The sequence below is a fragment of the Phacochoerus africanus genome, chromosome 14 (assembly GCF_016906955.1).
Source record: "Phacochoerus africanus isolate WHEZ1 chromosome 14, ROS_Pafr_v1, whole genome shotgun sequence".
NCBI classification, from domain to species: Eukaryota; Metazoa; Chordata; class Mammalia; order Artiodactyla; family Suidae; genus Phacochoerus; species Phacochoerus africanus.
The window spans coordinates 39,627,634-39,641,932 of record NC_062557.1 but is presented as its reverse complement, the minus strand read 5'-3'; the positions used below and the strand labels follow the sequence as shown (position 1 = coordinate 39,641,932).

General features: G+C 40.8%; 1 protein-coding gene across 3 annotated transcripts in view; it reads left to right on the top strand.

Annotated features, from left to right (window-relative positions):
- AP2B1 (adaptor related protein complex 2 subunit beta 1) overlaps positions 1-14,299 on the top strand; it is a 129,343-nt gene that overhangs the window by 18,158 nt on the left and 96,886 nt on the right. For all 3 annotated transcript variants that reach the window (XM_047758915.1, XM_047758916.1, XM_047758913.1), the window contains exons 3-5: positions 848-953; positions 6,858-6,993; positions 8,922-9,167. In XM_047758915.1, the coding sequence (XP_047614871.1) occupies positions 848-953; positions 6,858-6,993; positions 8,922-9,167 (488 nt within the window). The remainder of the gene's footprint in view (positions 1-847; positions 954-6,857; positions 6,994-8,921; positions 9,168-14,299) is intronic.

The following is a 14,299-nucleotide window of genomic DNA, read 5'->3' as shown; positions in this document are numbered from 1 at the left end:
GCAGTCCTGGCATTTCATAGTGGAGAGCCTGAGTAGCCAGTCACTTAAGATTGTACCTTTAGAAATGATTGTGGTTCATACTATTTTTGAAGTTTTAGGATTATTATTTCTGAAGTTAGACTGACAGGATAGGGCCCTAAAGCCCATTAACATCTTAAAGTACTAATTGGAGCAGTGATTCTCAACCCTGGTTATATATTAGAATCACTTGGGGGAACTTTAAAAAATGTGAACGTAGGAGTTCTACCCCTTGACACACATTCTGATTTATTTGGTCCAGAATGGAGTGTGAACATTATTTTTAGTACACTCAGCTAATAGTGTGTAGCCAAAGTTGAGAACTAGATTCAAGAGTTGGGAGATAAAGTTCTAAAGCCAGCTCTGTCACTCACTCTGTGACCTTTGAGCCTCAGTTCTTTGTGGAGCTGAGAGTAGGTGAATGAGGAATCCCTTCCAGTTTGAAAGCACTGATTCGTGAGCCTCTTCCCTGCCTACATTTATTTTTTCCCCAGGACTTTGAAATTCTGATAGGAGGTCATCCGTCAGATGCTATTCTCTCCCCAGTGTAGTAAAATATCATGAGGTATCTTTGCTTTTTATGCACTTCTTTGCTTCCTAAGTTCCAGCTCGCACACCTTCCTTTCTGGCCGCAACATAACGATGGCATCCTTATCAATGTGTCAGTTAACATTCTATGGATTTGATTGTACCTATCCTGTAATTTTTAAATAATCTTCTCAGTTGTAGCCCTGTCTCTGGCCAGCCAGTGTGGTGTTACTTACTACTTAGTATGGTTCTCTGCTCTAGTTCTCTGGTCCTGGGACCTCACCCATTTGTTCTCTTTTAGGAGAAATCTTTGAATTAAAGGCTGAACTCAACAATGAAAAGAAAGAAAAGAGGAAGGAGGCTGTGAAGAAAGTGATTGCTGCTATGACTGTGGGGAAGGATGTTAGGTAAGGGTAATTTCTTCTGCCTTGCTCATTTGAGACCTGTACCCTTGGTTTTTACTACTTTTCATTTAAAGCCGTTACAATCAGAATGAATAAGAATGAGTTTGTCTCACTGAAAACAACCGGGAGTGTATTAACAGAGTTATATTAACTCTGTGATAGAGTGGGTTTTGGGGTTTTTTTTAGAAAAATGAAACCAGTTTGATTTCCCTTACATTCAGATCTAGCACAAAACCTGAGAGCTGACATAGTACCAAATCTGTTGCTGAGGTAGTTTAGAAGATAAAAATATACTGAGATGCAGAAGCTCATGAGTACTTTAATTGCCTTGAACCAGTCCCCTCACCTTGGTAACTCTACATGCAGTTGCAGAATTCAAGATGAAGATTACTATTAACAGAATCCAAATGGTCTTCTTCCTCCTGCCCCTCCTTTTACCTGTAATTTAGCATGACCATTTGGAAATAAGTAAGGATTGTCTGCAGGCCCCCGAAGGTCCCTGAGATCCTTTCATGTGATCCATGAAGTCAAAGCTATTCTTTTAATAATACTTAGGTGTCGTTTGCCTTTTTCACTGTGTTGACATTTGCACCACTGGTGCCCTAATGTGAATGAAGGCAGTGGTGCCAAACTGTAACAGTAGTCATTGTATTCTTCACCACCGGGGCTTGCAGGAAAAAAGGGCAGTTTCACTTAGGACTGTCCTTCTGAAGTATTAAAATTTTATTTTATTAAACCTTGAACCGGAGTTCCCATTGTGGTGCAGTGGTTAATGAATCTGACTAGGAACCATGAGGTTGCAGGTTCAATCCCTGGCCTTGCTCCGTGGGTTAAGGATCCGGTGTTGCCGTGAGCTGTTGTGTAGGTCGCAGATGTGGCTTGGATCCCACGTTGCTGTAGCTCTAGTGTAGGACAGCGGCTACAGCTCCGATTAGACCCCTAGCCTGGGAACCTCCATATGCCGCGGGAGCGGCCCAAAGGAATAGCAAAAAAAAAAAAAAAAACCTAAAAAACAAAAAACCTTGAACCTTTGAGTTCAGGTCTTTTTAAATTTCCATGTGATGAAACAGAAATTATGCATAAAGCACTACTGCTGGAGTTCCTGTTGTGGTGCAGTGGAAATGAATCTGATTGTATCCATGAGGATGCAGGTTTGATCCCTGGCCTCGCTCAGTGAGTTAAGGATCCAGCATTGCCGTGAACTGTGGTGTAGGTTGCAGATGCAGCTCAGATCCAGTGTTGCTGTGACTGCAGTTTAGGCTGGCAGCTGCAGTTCTCATTCCACCCCTAGCCTAAGAACTTCTGTGTGCTGCTGGTGCAGCCATAAAAACAAGGGGAAAAAATGAACAAAGTAAATCTGTCACTTCAAGGGGAAAAAAAAAATGACAGTAGATAAATTTTTATTTTTAAAGCAAAAATAAGGGAATTCCCATTGTGGCTCAGCAGCAATGAACCCACCTAGTTGGTATCCATGAGGATTCAGATTCAATCCCTGGCCTCGCTCAGTGGGTTAAGGATCCAGCATTGATGTGACCTGTGGTGTGGGTCACAGACATGGCTCGGATCCCAGGTTGCTGTGACTGTGGCATAGGCCGGCAGCTGCAGCTCCGATTCTACCCCTAGCCTGGGAACTTCTCATATGCCATGATGTGGCCCTAAAAAGACATAAAATAGAACAGGAAAAATTAGAGTGAGCTTTGGTAACTTCCCAGCACTTACAGATTTTTCTGGTGAGATTGGTGGTGGAATTAATGGATGTGATTGTATTGGCTATTAATATAATGAAATAGCCAACATATTTAACATAGATGAGATCTGCATAACTCATTGAACCATTACTTTCTAAATGATTAGTGCATACGTCACAAAATCATGCATGGGGAGTTCCCATCGTGGCTCTGTGGTTAACTAACCTGACTAGCATCCATGAGGACTTGGATTCGATCCCTGGCCTCGCTCAGTGGGTTAAGGATCTGGCATTGCCGTGAGATGTGGTATGGGTCGAAGACTCGGCTCGAATCTTCTGTCTGTGGCTGTGGCATAGGCTGGCAGCAACAGCTCCAGTTGGATCCCTAGCCTGGGAACCTCCATATACCACGAGTGTAGCCCTCAAAAGACAAAAAACCAAAAAATTATGCGTTGGTAAAAAATACCATTCAAAATAAATGATAAAGAAATGGATTTTAATGTAAACAAGTACAGAAAGTTTATTGATATGGTTTCAGATTCCACATTGTGCTTTAGTTTTAAGAAACTCGTTTGTGGACTAAAAACCACAAAAGAAAAAGCAAAACAACCATTTTCCTAGCTTTAATGTATCAAAGAAAAACATCCAATTATAGGAAAAAGCTATTAAAATACTCCTCCATTTTCCAATTTATATACATGTATAAAGATGGATTCTTCTTACACTTCAAAAAAACACTCTACAACAGAATGAATTCAGAAACAGATGCGAGAGTCCAGCTGCTTTTATTTAAACTAGACATTAAAGAGATTTGCAAAAATCAAAACAATGTCATCTTAATTTTTTTTTTTTTGGTCTTTTTTGTCTTTTCTAGGGCCGCACCCGTGGCGTATGGAGGTTCCCAGGCTAGGGGTCTAATCGGAGCTGTTGCTGCTGGCCTACACCACAGCTCATGGTAATGCCAGATCCTTAACCCACTGAGCAAGGCCAGGGATCGAACCCGAAACCTCATGGTTCCTAGTTGGATTCGTTAACCACTAAGCCACGAAGGAAACTCAAATGTCATCTTAATTTTAAAAAATAACTAAAATAGGTAGATTTTACTGTAAAATGTTTGTGTTAACATGAAATGTGTTTATTGTTATTTTAAATTGGTAAATATTTTAAAAATTTCTCTGTTTTAATTCTTGATATGGTGAAATAATCAATAGGCATAATCCACATGAACAAATGCTCTGGGGATTGCAGTAATTTTTAAGAGTAAGAGCATTCACGAGACTAGAAAGGTCAACAGCACCCCTCACCAGATCAGGAGCCCAGGAGGAAGTGGTGGCAGTAAGAAATGGCTCAGTATCTTCCTGTGGTCTCACTGCAACTGTTTTTTGTTTTTTGTTTTTGTTTTTTTGTCTTTCTGCCATTTCTTGGGCCACTCCCTCAGCATATGGAGGCTCCCTGGCTAGGGGTTGAATCAGAGCTGTAGCCACCAGCCTACACCAGAGCCATAGCAACGGGGGATCCAAGCCGCATCTGCAACCTACACCACAGCTCACGGCAACGCCAGATCCTTAACCCACTGAGCAAGGTCAGGGATCAAACCTGCAGCCTCATGGTTCCTAGTCAGATTCGTTAACCACTGAGCCACGATGGGAACTCCAAGAGTTGAACTCTTTTAGAGAAAGTGGGATTTGTGCTGTGCCTGGAAAGATATTTCAAAGAAACAATAAACTGAGATGAGCTCTTTGCAGGTTATCATATTTCAGTCTCCCCTGCAAGTACCTCAAGTTGAGGGCTATCTGATAGAAGTACAGTGCAAGCCACATATGTATTTTTAAATTCTCTGGTAGCCACATTTAAAAAATAAAAAACAGATAACATTAATTTATAATAAGTAATATCTATAATCTAGTATGTCCAAAATGGTATCATTTCAGCATGAAACCAGTATTAAAAACTATGAATGAGATATTTTACATTGTATTTTCTGTATGAAGTCTTTAGAATTCATTGTGGTGGGGGTGGGGTTGGCTGTGCCTGCAGCATATAAAAATTCCTGGTCCAGGAATCAAACCTGCACCACAGCAGCAACCCAAACCACTGCAGTGACAACACTGGGTCCTTAACCTGCTGTGCCACAAGAGAACTTCCCGTGTGTATTTTATGCATGTATCACATCTCAGTTCAGACCAGCTGCATTGCAAATGCTCAGTAGGCTATGTGACTAGTAGCTGCCATTTGGAAAGTTTAGGTTTCTAGCTTTGTAGGTTGGTACTTAACAGTTTTTACCTCTAGAACTTGGACTCTTCTTGATGAGGATCTTCTTGATCTTGTGCAGGTTATTGAAATTAATTATTTAAGATCTCTAATTTATTCTTGGTTAATGTTTCACATTTATTTACTGATTTTACTGTTTTACACATGAGCTATTCCCTTAAGAAATGGAAGGAACACTCATTTTTGGAAAGTGTTTATAGTGTTTGTTAAATATCTACATGTGCATGAAATTACACCAGGTACCTACATGCAAATAATTCACCTTCCAGTGCAGAAGTCATTGGGTCGTTGGAGATAGGATGGATTATTTAACTGTGCATTCCATCTTCTTTTTTGTAATTAATTCTATTTCTATGTGTAGGCATACCTTGGAGATACCGAGGGTTCAGTTCCAGACCACTGTACTAAAACAAATGTCACAATAAAGCAAGTCCCACAGATTTTTTGGTTTCCTCGTGCATATAAAAGTTATATGATTTTACACTGTAGTTTAAGTGTGCAGCAGTAGCATTATGAATTTTTAAAAAGTATATACATCAGTTAAAAAACTATTGATTTAACCATTATCTGACAATGTAGGGTTGCTACAAACCTTTTTTTCATTTTTCCCTTTTTTTGGCTGCATTCACGGCATGCAGAAGTTCCTGGGTGAGGGATCGTACACATGCCGCAGCAGCCACCTGAGCTGCTGCAGTGACACTTGTAGTGCTTTGAACTGCAAAGAATTGATATGAAGAATTACTGCTAGTTTTTGTGTGTGATATAGTGATTTAAAAAAAAAAAAGATTTCTGGAGTTCCCATGTAGTGTAGTAGGTTAAGGATCTGGCTTTGTCACTGCAGTGGCTTAGGTTGCTGCTGTGTGTGGGTTTGATTCCTGGCCTAGGAACTTCCATGTGCTGCAGGTACAGCCCCCCAAAAAAAGGATACCTAAAGATGCACACTAAAATATTATATATGAGATATTATGTCTAGGATTTTTTTTTCCCTCTTTTTACAGCCACACCTGTAAGCACATGGAAGTTCCCAGGCTAGGGGTCAAATTGGAGCTGCAGCTGCAAGCTTATACTACAGCTAGAGCATCTCAAGATCTGAGCCACATCTTTGACCTGTACTGCAGCTTGCAGTGATGCTATATTGTTAACCCACTGAACAAGGCCAGGGATCAAACCCGAATCTTCATGGACACTATTTTGGATTCTTAACTTGCTGAGCCACAACAGGGACTCTGTCTAGGATTTTTAAAAAAAATCGTTTAGAGCAACTAAATGAAGTAGGGACTGGGGGATTCTCTCAACTGAGTTGTATATGAAACAAGATTGGGTATGTATCATTACTTGTAGCTGGGTGATTGATACATCAGATTCATTATACTTTTTTCATAGTAAAATTTTTCTTTAAAATTTATTTTTAGACATCTTCTTGAGACCACTACTATTTTTTTTTCGTGGTGCAGTGACCGAAACTGTTGCAGTGATAATGCTGAGTCCTTAATCCACTGAGCCGCAAAAGAACTCCTATAATTTCTTTAGTAATTTATTTCTGTGATAATTATCACTGCAGGGAGATTTGTCCTTGCATCAAGTCACTTTATAAATTAAGGCCATTTTGGAGTTCCCGCCGTGGCTCAGTGGTTATAGAATCCAACTAGAAACCATGAGGTTGCAGGTTCGATCCCTGGCCTTGCTCAGTGGGTTGAGGATCCGGCGTTGCCGTGAGCTGTGGTGTAGGTTGCAGATTCGGCTCCCATCCCGAGCTGCTTTGTCTCTGGTGTAGGCCAGTGGCTACAGCTCCAGTTAGACCCCTAGCCTGGAAACCTCCATTTGCCGCGGGAGTGGCCCTAGAAAAGGCAAAAAAGACAAAAAGGAAAAGAAAATTAAGGCCATTTCTTTGTGTTCTATCCAACAGCTTGGCGCAAACATCTGTTCATGTTCCCTTTCTCTCTTCTCAGCTCTCTGTTTCCAGATGTAGTGAATTGTATGCAGACTGACAACCTGGAACTAAAGAAGCTTGTGTATCTCTATTTGATGAACTATGCCAAGAGTCAGCCAGACATGGCCATCATGGCTGTCAACAGCTTTGTGAAGGTAACTCTTTCCCAGGGATTCAAGAGCAGTGTCTTTTCAGAAATGTCTCTTGATATAGTAAGTGTCTGCATTGCAAATAAGCAACCTCTGTTCCAAAAGAGAGCCTCTAGAGAAGTACTGGCAATGAGTAGGAATGTTCGTGTTTTAAGCATTCTGTGTGCCACCGTTTGTCATCCAGTTCAAACCATATGGTGAGCCTTCTGTCAGCAGGGCTTGGTGCATTTTTGCCAGATGGGAGAAGAAAACCAGGTGAAACCTCACTGTTTTGCCTTCCAAGGCTAACAAAGGTTGAGCATATCTTTGTAGTATCAGTATCTTGGGGCTTTACCTATTTTACCTTGGTAGAACTATGCTTATGGGTCAGAAGAAATGGAAACTGCAGGAACTGCTATTTAATTTTGTTTTATTCAGTAGGTCTTAGAACAGTTGATGAGCTTTTTTGTCATTATGGAAATTTTCAAGCATCTTCAGGTAGAGGGAATAGTATAATAAATTGCTAAGTATCAGTCTTGTAGTTTCAATAGTCACCTGCCTGTGACCAGCCTTGTTTAACTTATACTCTCCATACATGCTTCCCTGACTCCCCTCCTCCTTTCCTACTGGTTACTTTTACAGTAAATCCCAAACATATGTAACTATAGTACCATTGTCACATCTTTAAAACCTGACCAGTAAAGAAATTCCTTGCAATTCTTTTGCAACATAGGGTTAAAGATATGGCATTGTCACTGCAGTGGGTTTTGTTGCTGCTGTTGTGTGGCCAAAAAAGAAGAAGAAAGTAAATTTCTTAATATTATTAGATATCAAGAGTCAAATTTGTCCTATCATTAGATTTGATAAACATAATAATGAGGTTGTTCCTATTAGTTTTTTTTTTTTTTTTTGGCCACATCCGCAGTACATGGAAATTCCCAGCCCAGGGATTGAATCCAAGCCACAGCTGTGGCATAGCTTGCGACACTATATCCTTTAACCTACTGCGCCAGGTCAGGGATCAAACTGCTCCTCTGCAGTGACTCAAGCCGCTACAGTCAGGTTCTTAACTGACTATACCACAGTGGAAACTCCAGTTTTTAATTTTTTTATTTATTGTTTTTTTCCTCTGTTTGGAATTCAGTTTGCATTAAAAGCAAAAATCAGACAGCATTTCTAAAATTAGCTTGTACTAAACTGTTTTGAAAAATAAACAGCATGCTTTCCTCCTTAAAAAGCAGAACCAACCTAACATTTCTTTCTGGTGATGCACAGGTGGATGATAGTACCAGAAAGAATTTGGTTTCCATTTTTTGGAAGTTAGCATGTTCACAGGTTTATAATGTTTAAAGAAATTTCTTAATGTAGGACAGTTTAAGGGTTGTTCCTTCATGATAAGTATTCTATTCATATTTGACACATATGCTAGGAGAGGAGAATGTATGTAATCAGGGTCTCAGAGGGCCCTCTCTTCTGCTTCACTCAAGGAACCCAAATCACCTTCTATATCTCTTTTGCTTTCGTGGCTGTAGGCCCCAGGTAACCAGTCCTCTTTCTCCCTACTTGGTATTTGTTGAGTGGGACACATCTTTCCAGTTTCTAATTTTTTCCTGTACCAGAATACAAGCCCTAAGACCTTTTCTATTTATAGGACAGGTCCACTAATGGCTCTGGGGGTGGTAGCATCAGCTAAGCTTTCTGCCCAGCTCTGAAATGAAACCTACAGGACACTTCTTCATTGTGTATATAAAAGTTAAATGAATTCCTAGCCTAAACTCTTAGGTAGGCAACTAAGACTGTACCTTGGAAGGGAATGGTCTAAGAGATGTGAGTTCTGATGTGGAATGTAACTGGAAACCTACATTAAATGAATATTCTGTTGTGGCTTACGTAAATCTGACTGTTTATTTTTAGTCACCCTGTACACCTATAGTTGTCAGTGATTGTTTTTTTAGGACTGTGAAGATCCCAATCCTCTGATTCGGGCCTTGGCAGTCAGAACCATGGGGTGCATCCGGGTGGACAAGATTACGGAATATCTCTGTGAACCCCTCCGCAAGTGCTTAAAGGATGAAGATCCCTATGTTCGGAAGACAGCAGCAGTCTGTGTGGCAAAACTCCATGACATCAATGCCCAGATGGTTGAAGATCAGGGATTTCTGGATTCTCTGCGGGACCTCATAGCAGATTCAAATCCAATGGTAATAGTTTCTGCTTTTATAAGAGAGTGGTATTTAAAATGAGTCCCTTTATTTGTGTGTGTGTGTGGGGGGGGGGGTGCGGGCGTTGTTTGTTGGGGTTTTTTTGGCCAAGGCATGTGGAAGTTCCTGGGTCAAGGATTGAACTTGTGCCACTGCAGTGACGATGCCAGATTCTTAACCCACCAGGCTACCAGAGAAGTCCAAAATGGGTCCCTTTGAAAAGTATGTTTAGGAGTTCTCTGGTGGGCCTATCAGTTAAGGATGCAGCATTGTTACTGCGTGGCTTGGGTAGGATCCTTGGCCTTGGAACTTCCGAAAGCTGTGAATACAACCAAATAAATAAATGAAAGAATAAAATAAAATGTCCATCATTGAAAAGGATGTTTAGGAGTTCCTGCTGTGGCACAGTGGTTTAATGACCTGGCTTGCTGTGGCACAGTGGTTGCTGGCCCAGTCCCTGGTCTGCTGCGGCAGATTAAGGATCTGGCATTGTTGCAGCAGTGGCGTAAGCCTCAAATGCAGCTTGGATTCGATCCCTGGCCTGGGAACTTCCATATACTGTGGGTATGGCCAAAAATGGAAAAAAATTTAAAAAAAAAAAAAAAAGAATGTTTAAAGTACGTCTTGTCATAGGCTAGCCCTGTGAAGCATGACTTATGTGTGTCCCACAGTCTAACACCCTACATGTTTCTGAGCGGAAATCCAAGCATGAAAATATAGGTTTTGTTTTTTTTTTTTAATTGAAGTATAGTTGTTTACAATATTGTTAGTTTACAGGAAAGTAATTGTTTTATAAGTATATATTTTTTCAGATTATTTTCCATTATAGATATTTACAAAATATTGAATACTGTTTTCTGTATTATGCAGTAAATTCATCCTGCTTATCTGTTTTATGTATAGTAGTTTCTATCAATCCCATACTTCTCTAATTTATCCCTCTCCCCCCCCTCCCTTTAGTAACCCTGGGTTTGTTTTTATGTCTGAGTCTGCTTCTGTTTTATATATAGGATCATTTGTATTATTTTTCAGATTCCACATGTAAGTGGTATATTTGTCTTTTTTTTCACTTAATATCATATTCTCCAGGTCCATCCATGCTGCAGCAAATGGCAATATTTCATTTCTTTTTTTGACTGAGTACTATTCCTGTGTGTGTGTGTTTTCACATCACATCTTCTTAAACCACTCATCTTTAATGGCCATTTGGGTTATTTCCCTGTCTTGGTGATAAGTAGTGCTACTATGAACACTGGGGTGAAGGGTCTTTTTTTTTTTTTTTTTTCTTTTTTGGCAGTCCTGCAGCATATCGAGTTCCCGGCCAGGAACAGCAGATTGTTAACCCACTGTGCTGAGCCAGAGATTGAACCTGCATCCCAGGACACTGCCGGTCCTGTGTGCCACAGCGGGAACTCCTAAAATATAAGGGTCTTATAGCAAATCTTTGTATCATACTTACTCCTCTATTTGTTCAGAAACAAATTTCTTTCATTATTGTCTTAAAGAAGTTTTACCTTAAGTTTATATCAGTTTTTAAAAAGATTTTTTCAGATGGATATTTGTGGTGGTGTGTGAATACAACTGAATCAAAGTTATCTTTATTGCTTAATTATTATAGTCCATTCTTCTACAGAGTACTAAGACAATTCTCTTTTTTTTTGGTTGTTTTTTGTTTTTTGGTTTTTTTTTTTTGGTGGGGGCCACGTCCAGGGTATATGGAAGTTCCCAGGCTAGGGGTCAAATCGGAGCTGTAGCTGACAGCCTACACTGCAGCTACAGCAATGCGAGATCTGAGCTGTGTCTGCAACCTACACCACACGATGCCAGATCCTTAACCCAATGAGTGGGGGCCAGGGATTGAACCTGCAGCTTCATGGATACTTGTTGGATTCATTACCACTGAGCCACAGTGGGAACTCCTAGGACAATTTTTTATAGCCAACCTGATTATTTTGTGAATGTTTGGCAGTCAGAACCTAATCCTTAATGTTTGGGACCTTTTTTATTTCTCCTATTGACATTTAAAATTTGGCTGTATAGTGAATGGAGCAAGTCTCAAAGTGGTACGTTGGCTCTGCTAGTAACTGAAGATCATTTGAATTGAGTGATTGGTCATTAAGTATCATTACTGAGAAGATGGAGGAATTGAGTCACTGTCTCTCCCCTTTTTCCTAATGCATACTTCTCTTGGAGGTGAATAACATTGAGCTATTCAGTGGGTAGCCTCGGAATACTTCACTGTTGAACTTTTTGAATTAGAGAATTGGAATTTGCCATGAGGTAGGCCTTGGGTTTCACTTGAAAAATAACCTGCTCAAATGGTTCATCTTACTCTTTGGGTAGCCTTGGCTTCTATTTATTATCTTTCAAATTTGGTGTCTAGGTCAAAGGATGAAGCAAGCTATAGTTTTTTAAAGTTGCTGTGGTACTAACTACCATTAGAAATCCTATAGCTACTTGCTAGGCACAGAGGCAATACCGGTGTGTATGCGCATAAACCGTGACTTTTAACAGGGTGTAATTACCACCAGTATTAGAAGATTCAACCCTACCTTTTTCCCTCAAGCAGCGCTGTGTCACCTTTTTAAAATTACATAAAGAGGAGTTCCCCTTGTGGCTTAGCGATAACAAACCTGACTAGTATCAGACTAGTATCATGAGGACTCGGGTTGATCCCTGGCCTCACTCAGTGGGTTAAGAATCTGGCATTGCCATGAGCTGTGGTATAGGTTGCAGACACTGCTCGAATCTGGCATTGCAGTGGCTGTGGTTTAGGCCAGTAGCTACAGTTCCAATTTGACCCCTGGCCTGGGAACTTCCATGTGCTGTGGATGTGGCCCTAAAAAGACAAAAAAAAAAAAAAAAAATTCTGTAAAGAAACAATTCTATAAGGCAGTAATATCTATTTTTAGAAAATTTAGCTGTTACTAAGTTGTGTTTTTGCCATTGATTTTGATTCACTGTTATTTTGAGCAAATGTCCGAAATGTTTTGAGAACAAATGAGAAGATGGAAAATATTTGGGCTTCACTTCCTAAGTTTTGGGCATCCAGATGAGCAGATCTCGTGTACCCTTTGGAAACATTGAAAATTTTCTGTGGGGCTGTGAATGTGGAGTGGAGTGAGGTAAGAATGGGTTCTAACTTACTCCATGCAATTCCAGTTCAGGGAGAAAAAGGAATCTTCAGTGTAAAAGTTTTTTTTTTTTTGGTCTTTTTGCTATTTTTTTGGGCCACTCCCGTGGCATGTGGAGGTTCCCAGGCTAGGGGTCTAATCGGAGCTGTAGCCACCGGCCTACGCCAGAGCCACAGCAACGCGGGATCCGAGCCGCATCTGCAACCTACACCACAGCTCACGGCAATGCCGGATCGTTAACCCACTGAGCAAGGGCAGGGACCGAACCCGCAACCTCATGGTTCCTAGTCGGATTCGTTAACCACTGCGCCACGACGGGAACTCCCAGTGTAAAATTTTTAAAGCAGAACCTATAAAATTAGGTGGTCATTGGTAAGGAACTAACTGTGGGTTTACTAAAGGCTTTTTTTTGGCACCCAAGTAGCACTTAGAGATCTTTATCCAGATCACTTGAGAGGTTGGGGCAATTTTGGAACAAGCCATTATAATATATCTCATTTATTCAAAGTTTTCATTATAATAACCTGGTTTTTGAATAGTCCATAGTATTCAAGAGTATATGTATGCCATTTAGTTATTTTTCATTATGGGAATTTTCAAACATATTCAAAATTAGGAGTTCCTGTCGTGGCTCAGTGGTGAACAAATCCGACTAGGAACCATGAGGTTGCAGGTTTGATCCCTGTCCTTGCTCAGTGGGTTAAGGATCTGGTGTTGCCGTGAGTTGTGGTGTTGGTCGCAGACACGGCTCGGATCCCACGTTGCTATGGCTCTGGTGTAGGCCAGTGGCTACAGCTCCGATTAGACCCCTAGCCTGGGAACCTCCACATGCCACGGGAGTGGCCCTAGAAAAGACAAGATTAAAAAAAAAGAAATGTACACTAGGGGAGGCTAAAGAATATTCCCAGAGTTGTATAGCTAGTGGTTATCTAGCCAGAGTTCTAACCTTGTTCTGAGTTCCAATACTTCTTGGCTTCTTGGGGGTATGTAATATATGATAGAATTTATTTTATTGTTATTATTATTTTTAACATTCTTTATCCTTTTTTTGGGGGGGGGGTCTTTTTAGGGCTGTATCACAGCATTTGGAAGTTCCCAGGCTAGGGGTCAAATCAGAGCCGCAGTTCCAGTCGCAGATCGAACCCATGTCCTTATGGATACTAGTTGGGTTTGTTACTGCTGAGCCATGGGGGGAACTCGTACAGTAGAATTTAAATGCATATATGCACATACATGTTTAGAACTATTTCATTTTCTTAGAATGTTTAAAATTTTGAACAAATAAAGGCCTTAGTTATCTAGAACTATTACAATAAATCCTCTGAATCCTCTTGCTTTTTTTTTTTTTTTGTCTTTTTGCCATTTCTTGGGCCACTCCCTCAGCATACGGAGGTTCCCAGGCTAGGGATTGAATTGGAGCTGTAGCTGCTGGCCTGCTCCAGAGCCACAGCAACAAGAGATCCAAGCCTCGTCTGCGACCTACACCACAGCTCACGGCGATGCCAGAGCCCCAACCCACTGAGCGAGGTCAGGGATCAAACTTGTGTCCTCATGGTTCTTAGTCAGGTTCGTTAACCACTGAGCCACAGCGGGAACTCCTGAATCCTCTTGCTTTGATGATGGATATGAGTCCTGTTTTACTCCTCTTGAGGGGGAATTTTGTTGCACTTTTTCCGAAGTTACTCCACATGGTGGCAGCACTGTACCAGCAAATATCAGAACCTCTTGCAAAAGGAATTCATGCTTCCAGGGGGTTCTACCTTAGTAGTTTTCTTCTAAGGGCATCCTAGATGTAAAAGCACCAGAACATCTCAAGAAATGACTTTGAAATCAGAGAGTAAAATGTCGCTAAAGTTCTGAGTACTCTTAAGGTTACATTGACCCTCAGGTTGTTTCTGGGTAGTATACTTTGCCATAAGGAATAGGACTTTATTAAATTTTAATTTCCTCTCGTTCATGGGGAGGGGGGAATCTCACACACTTCATTTTCCTGTAGTA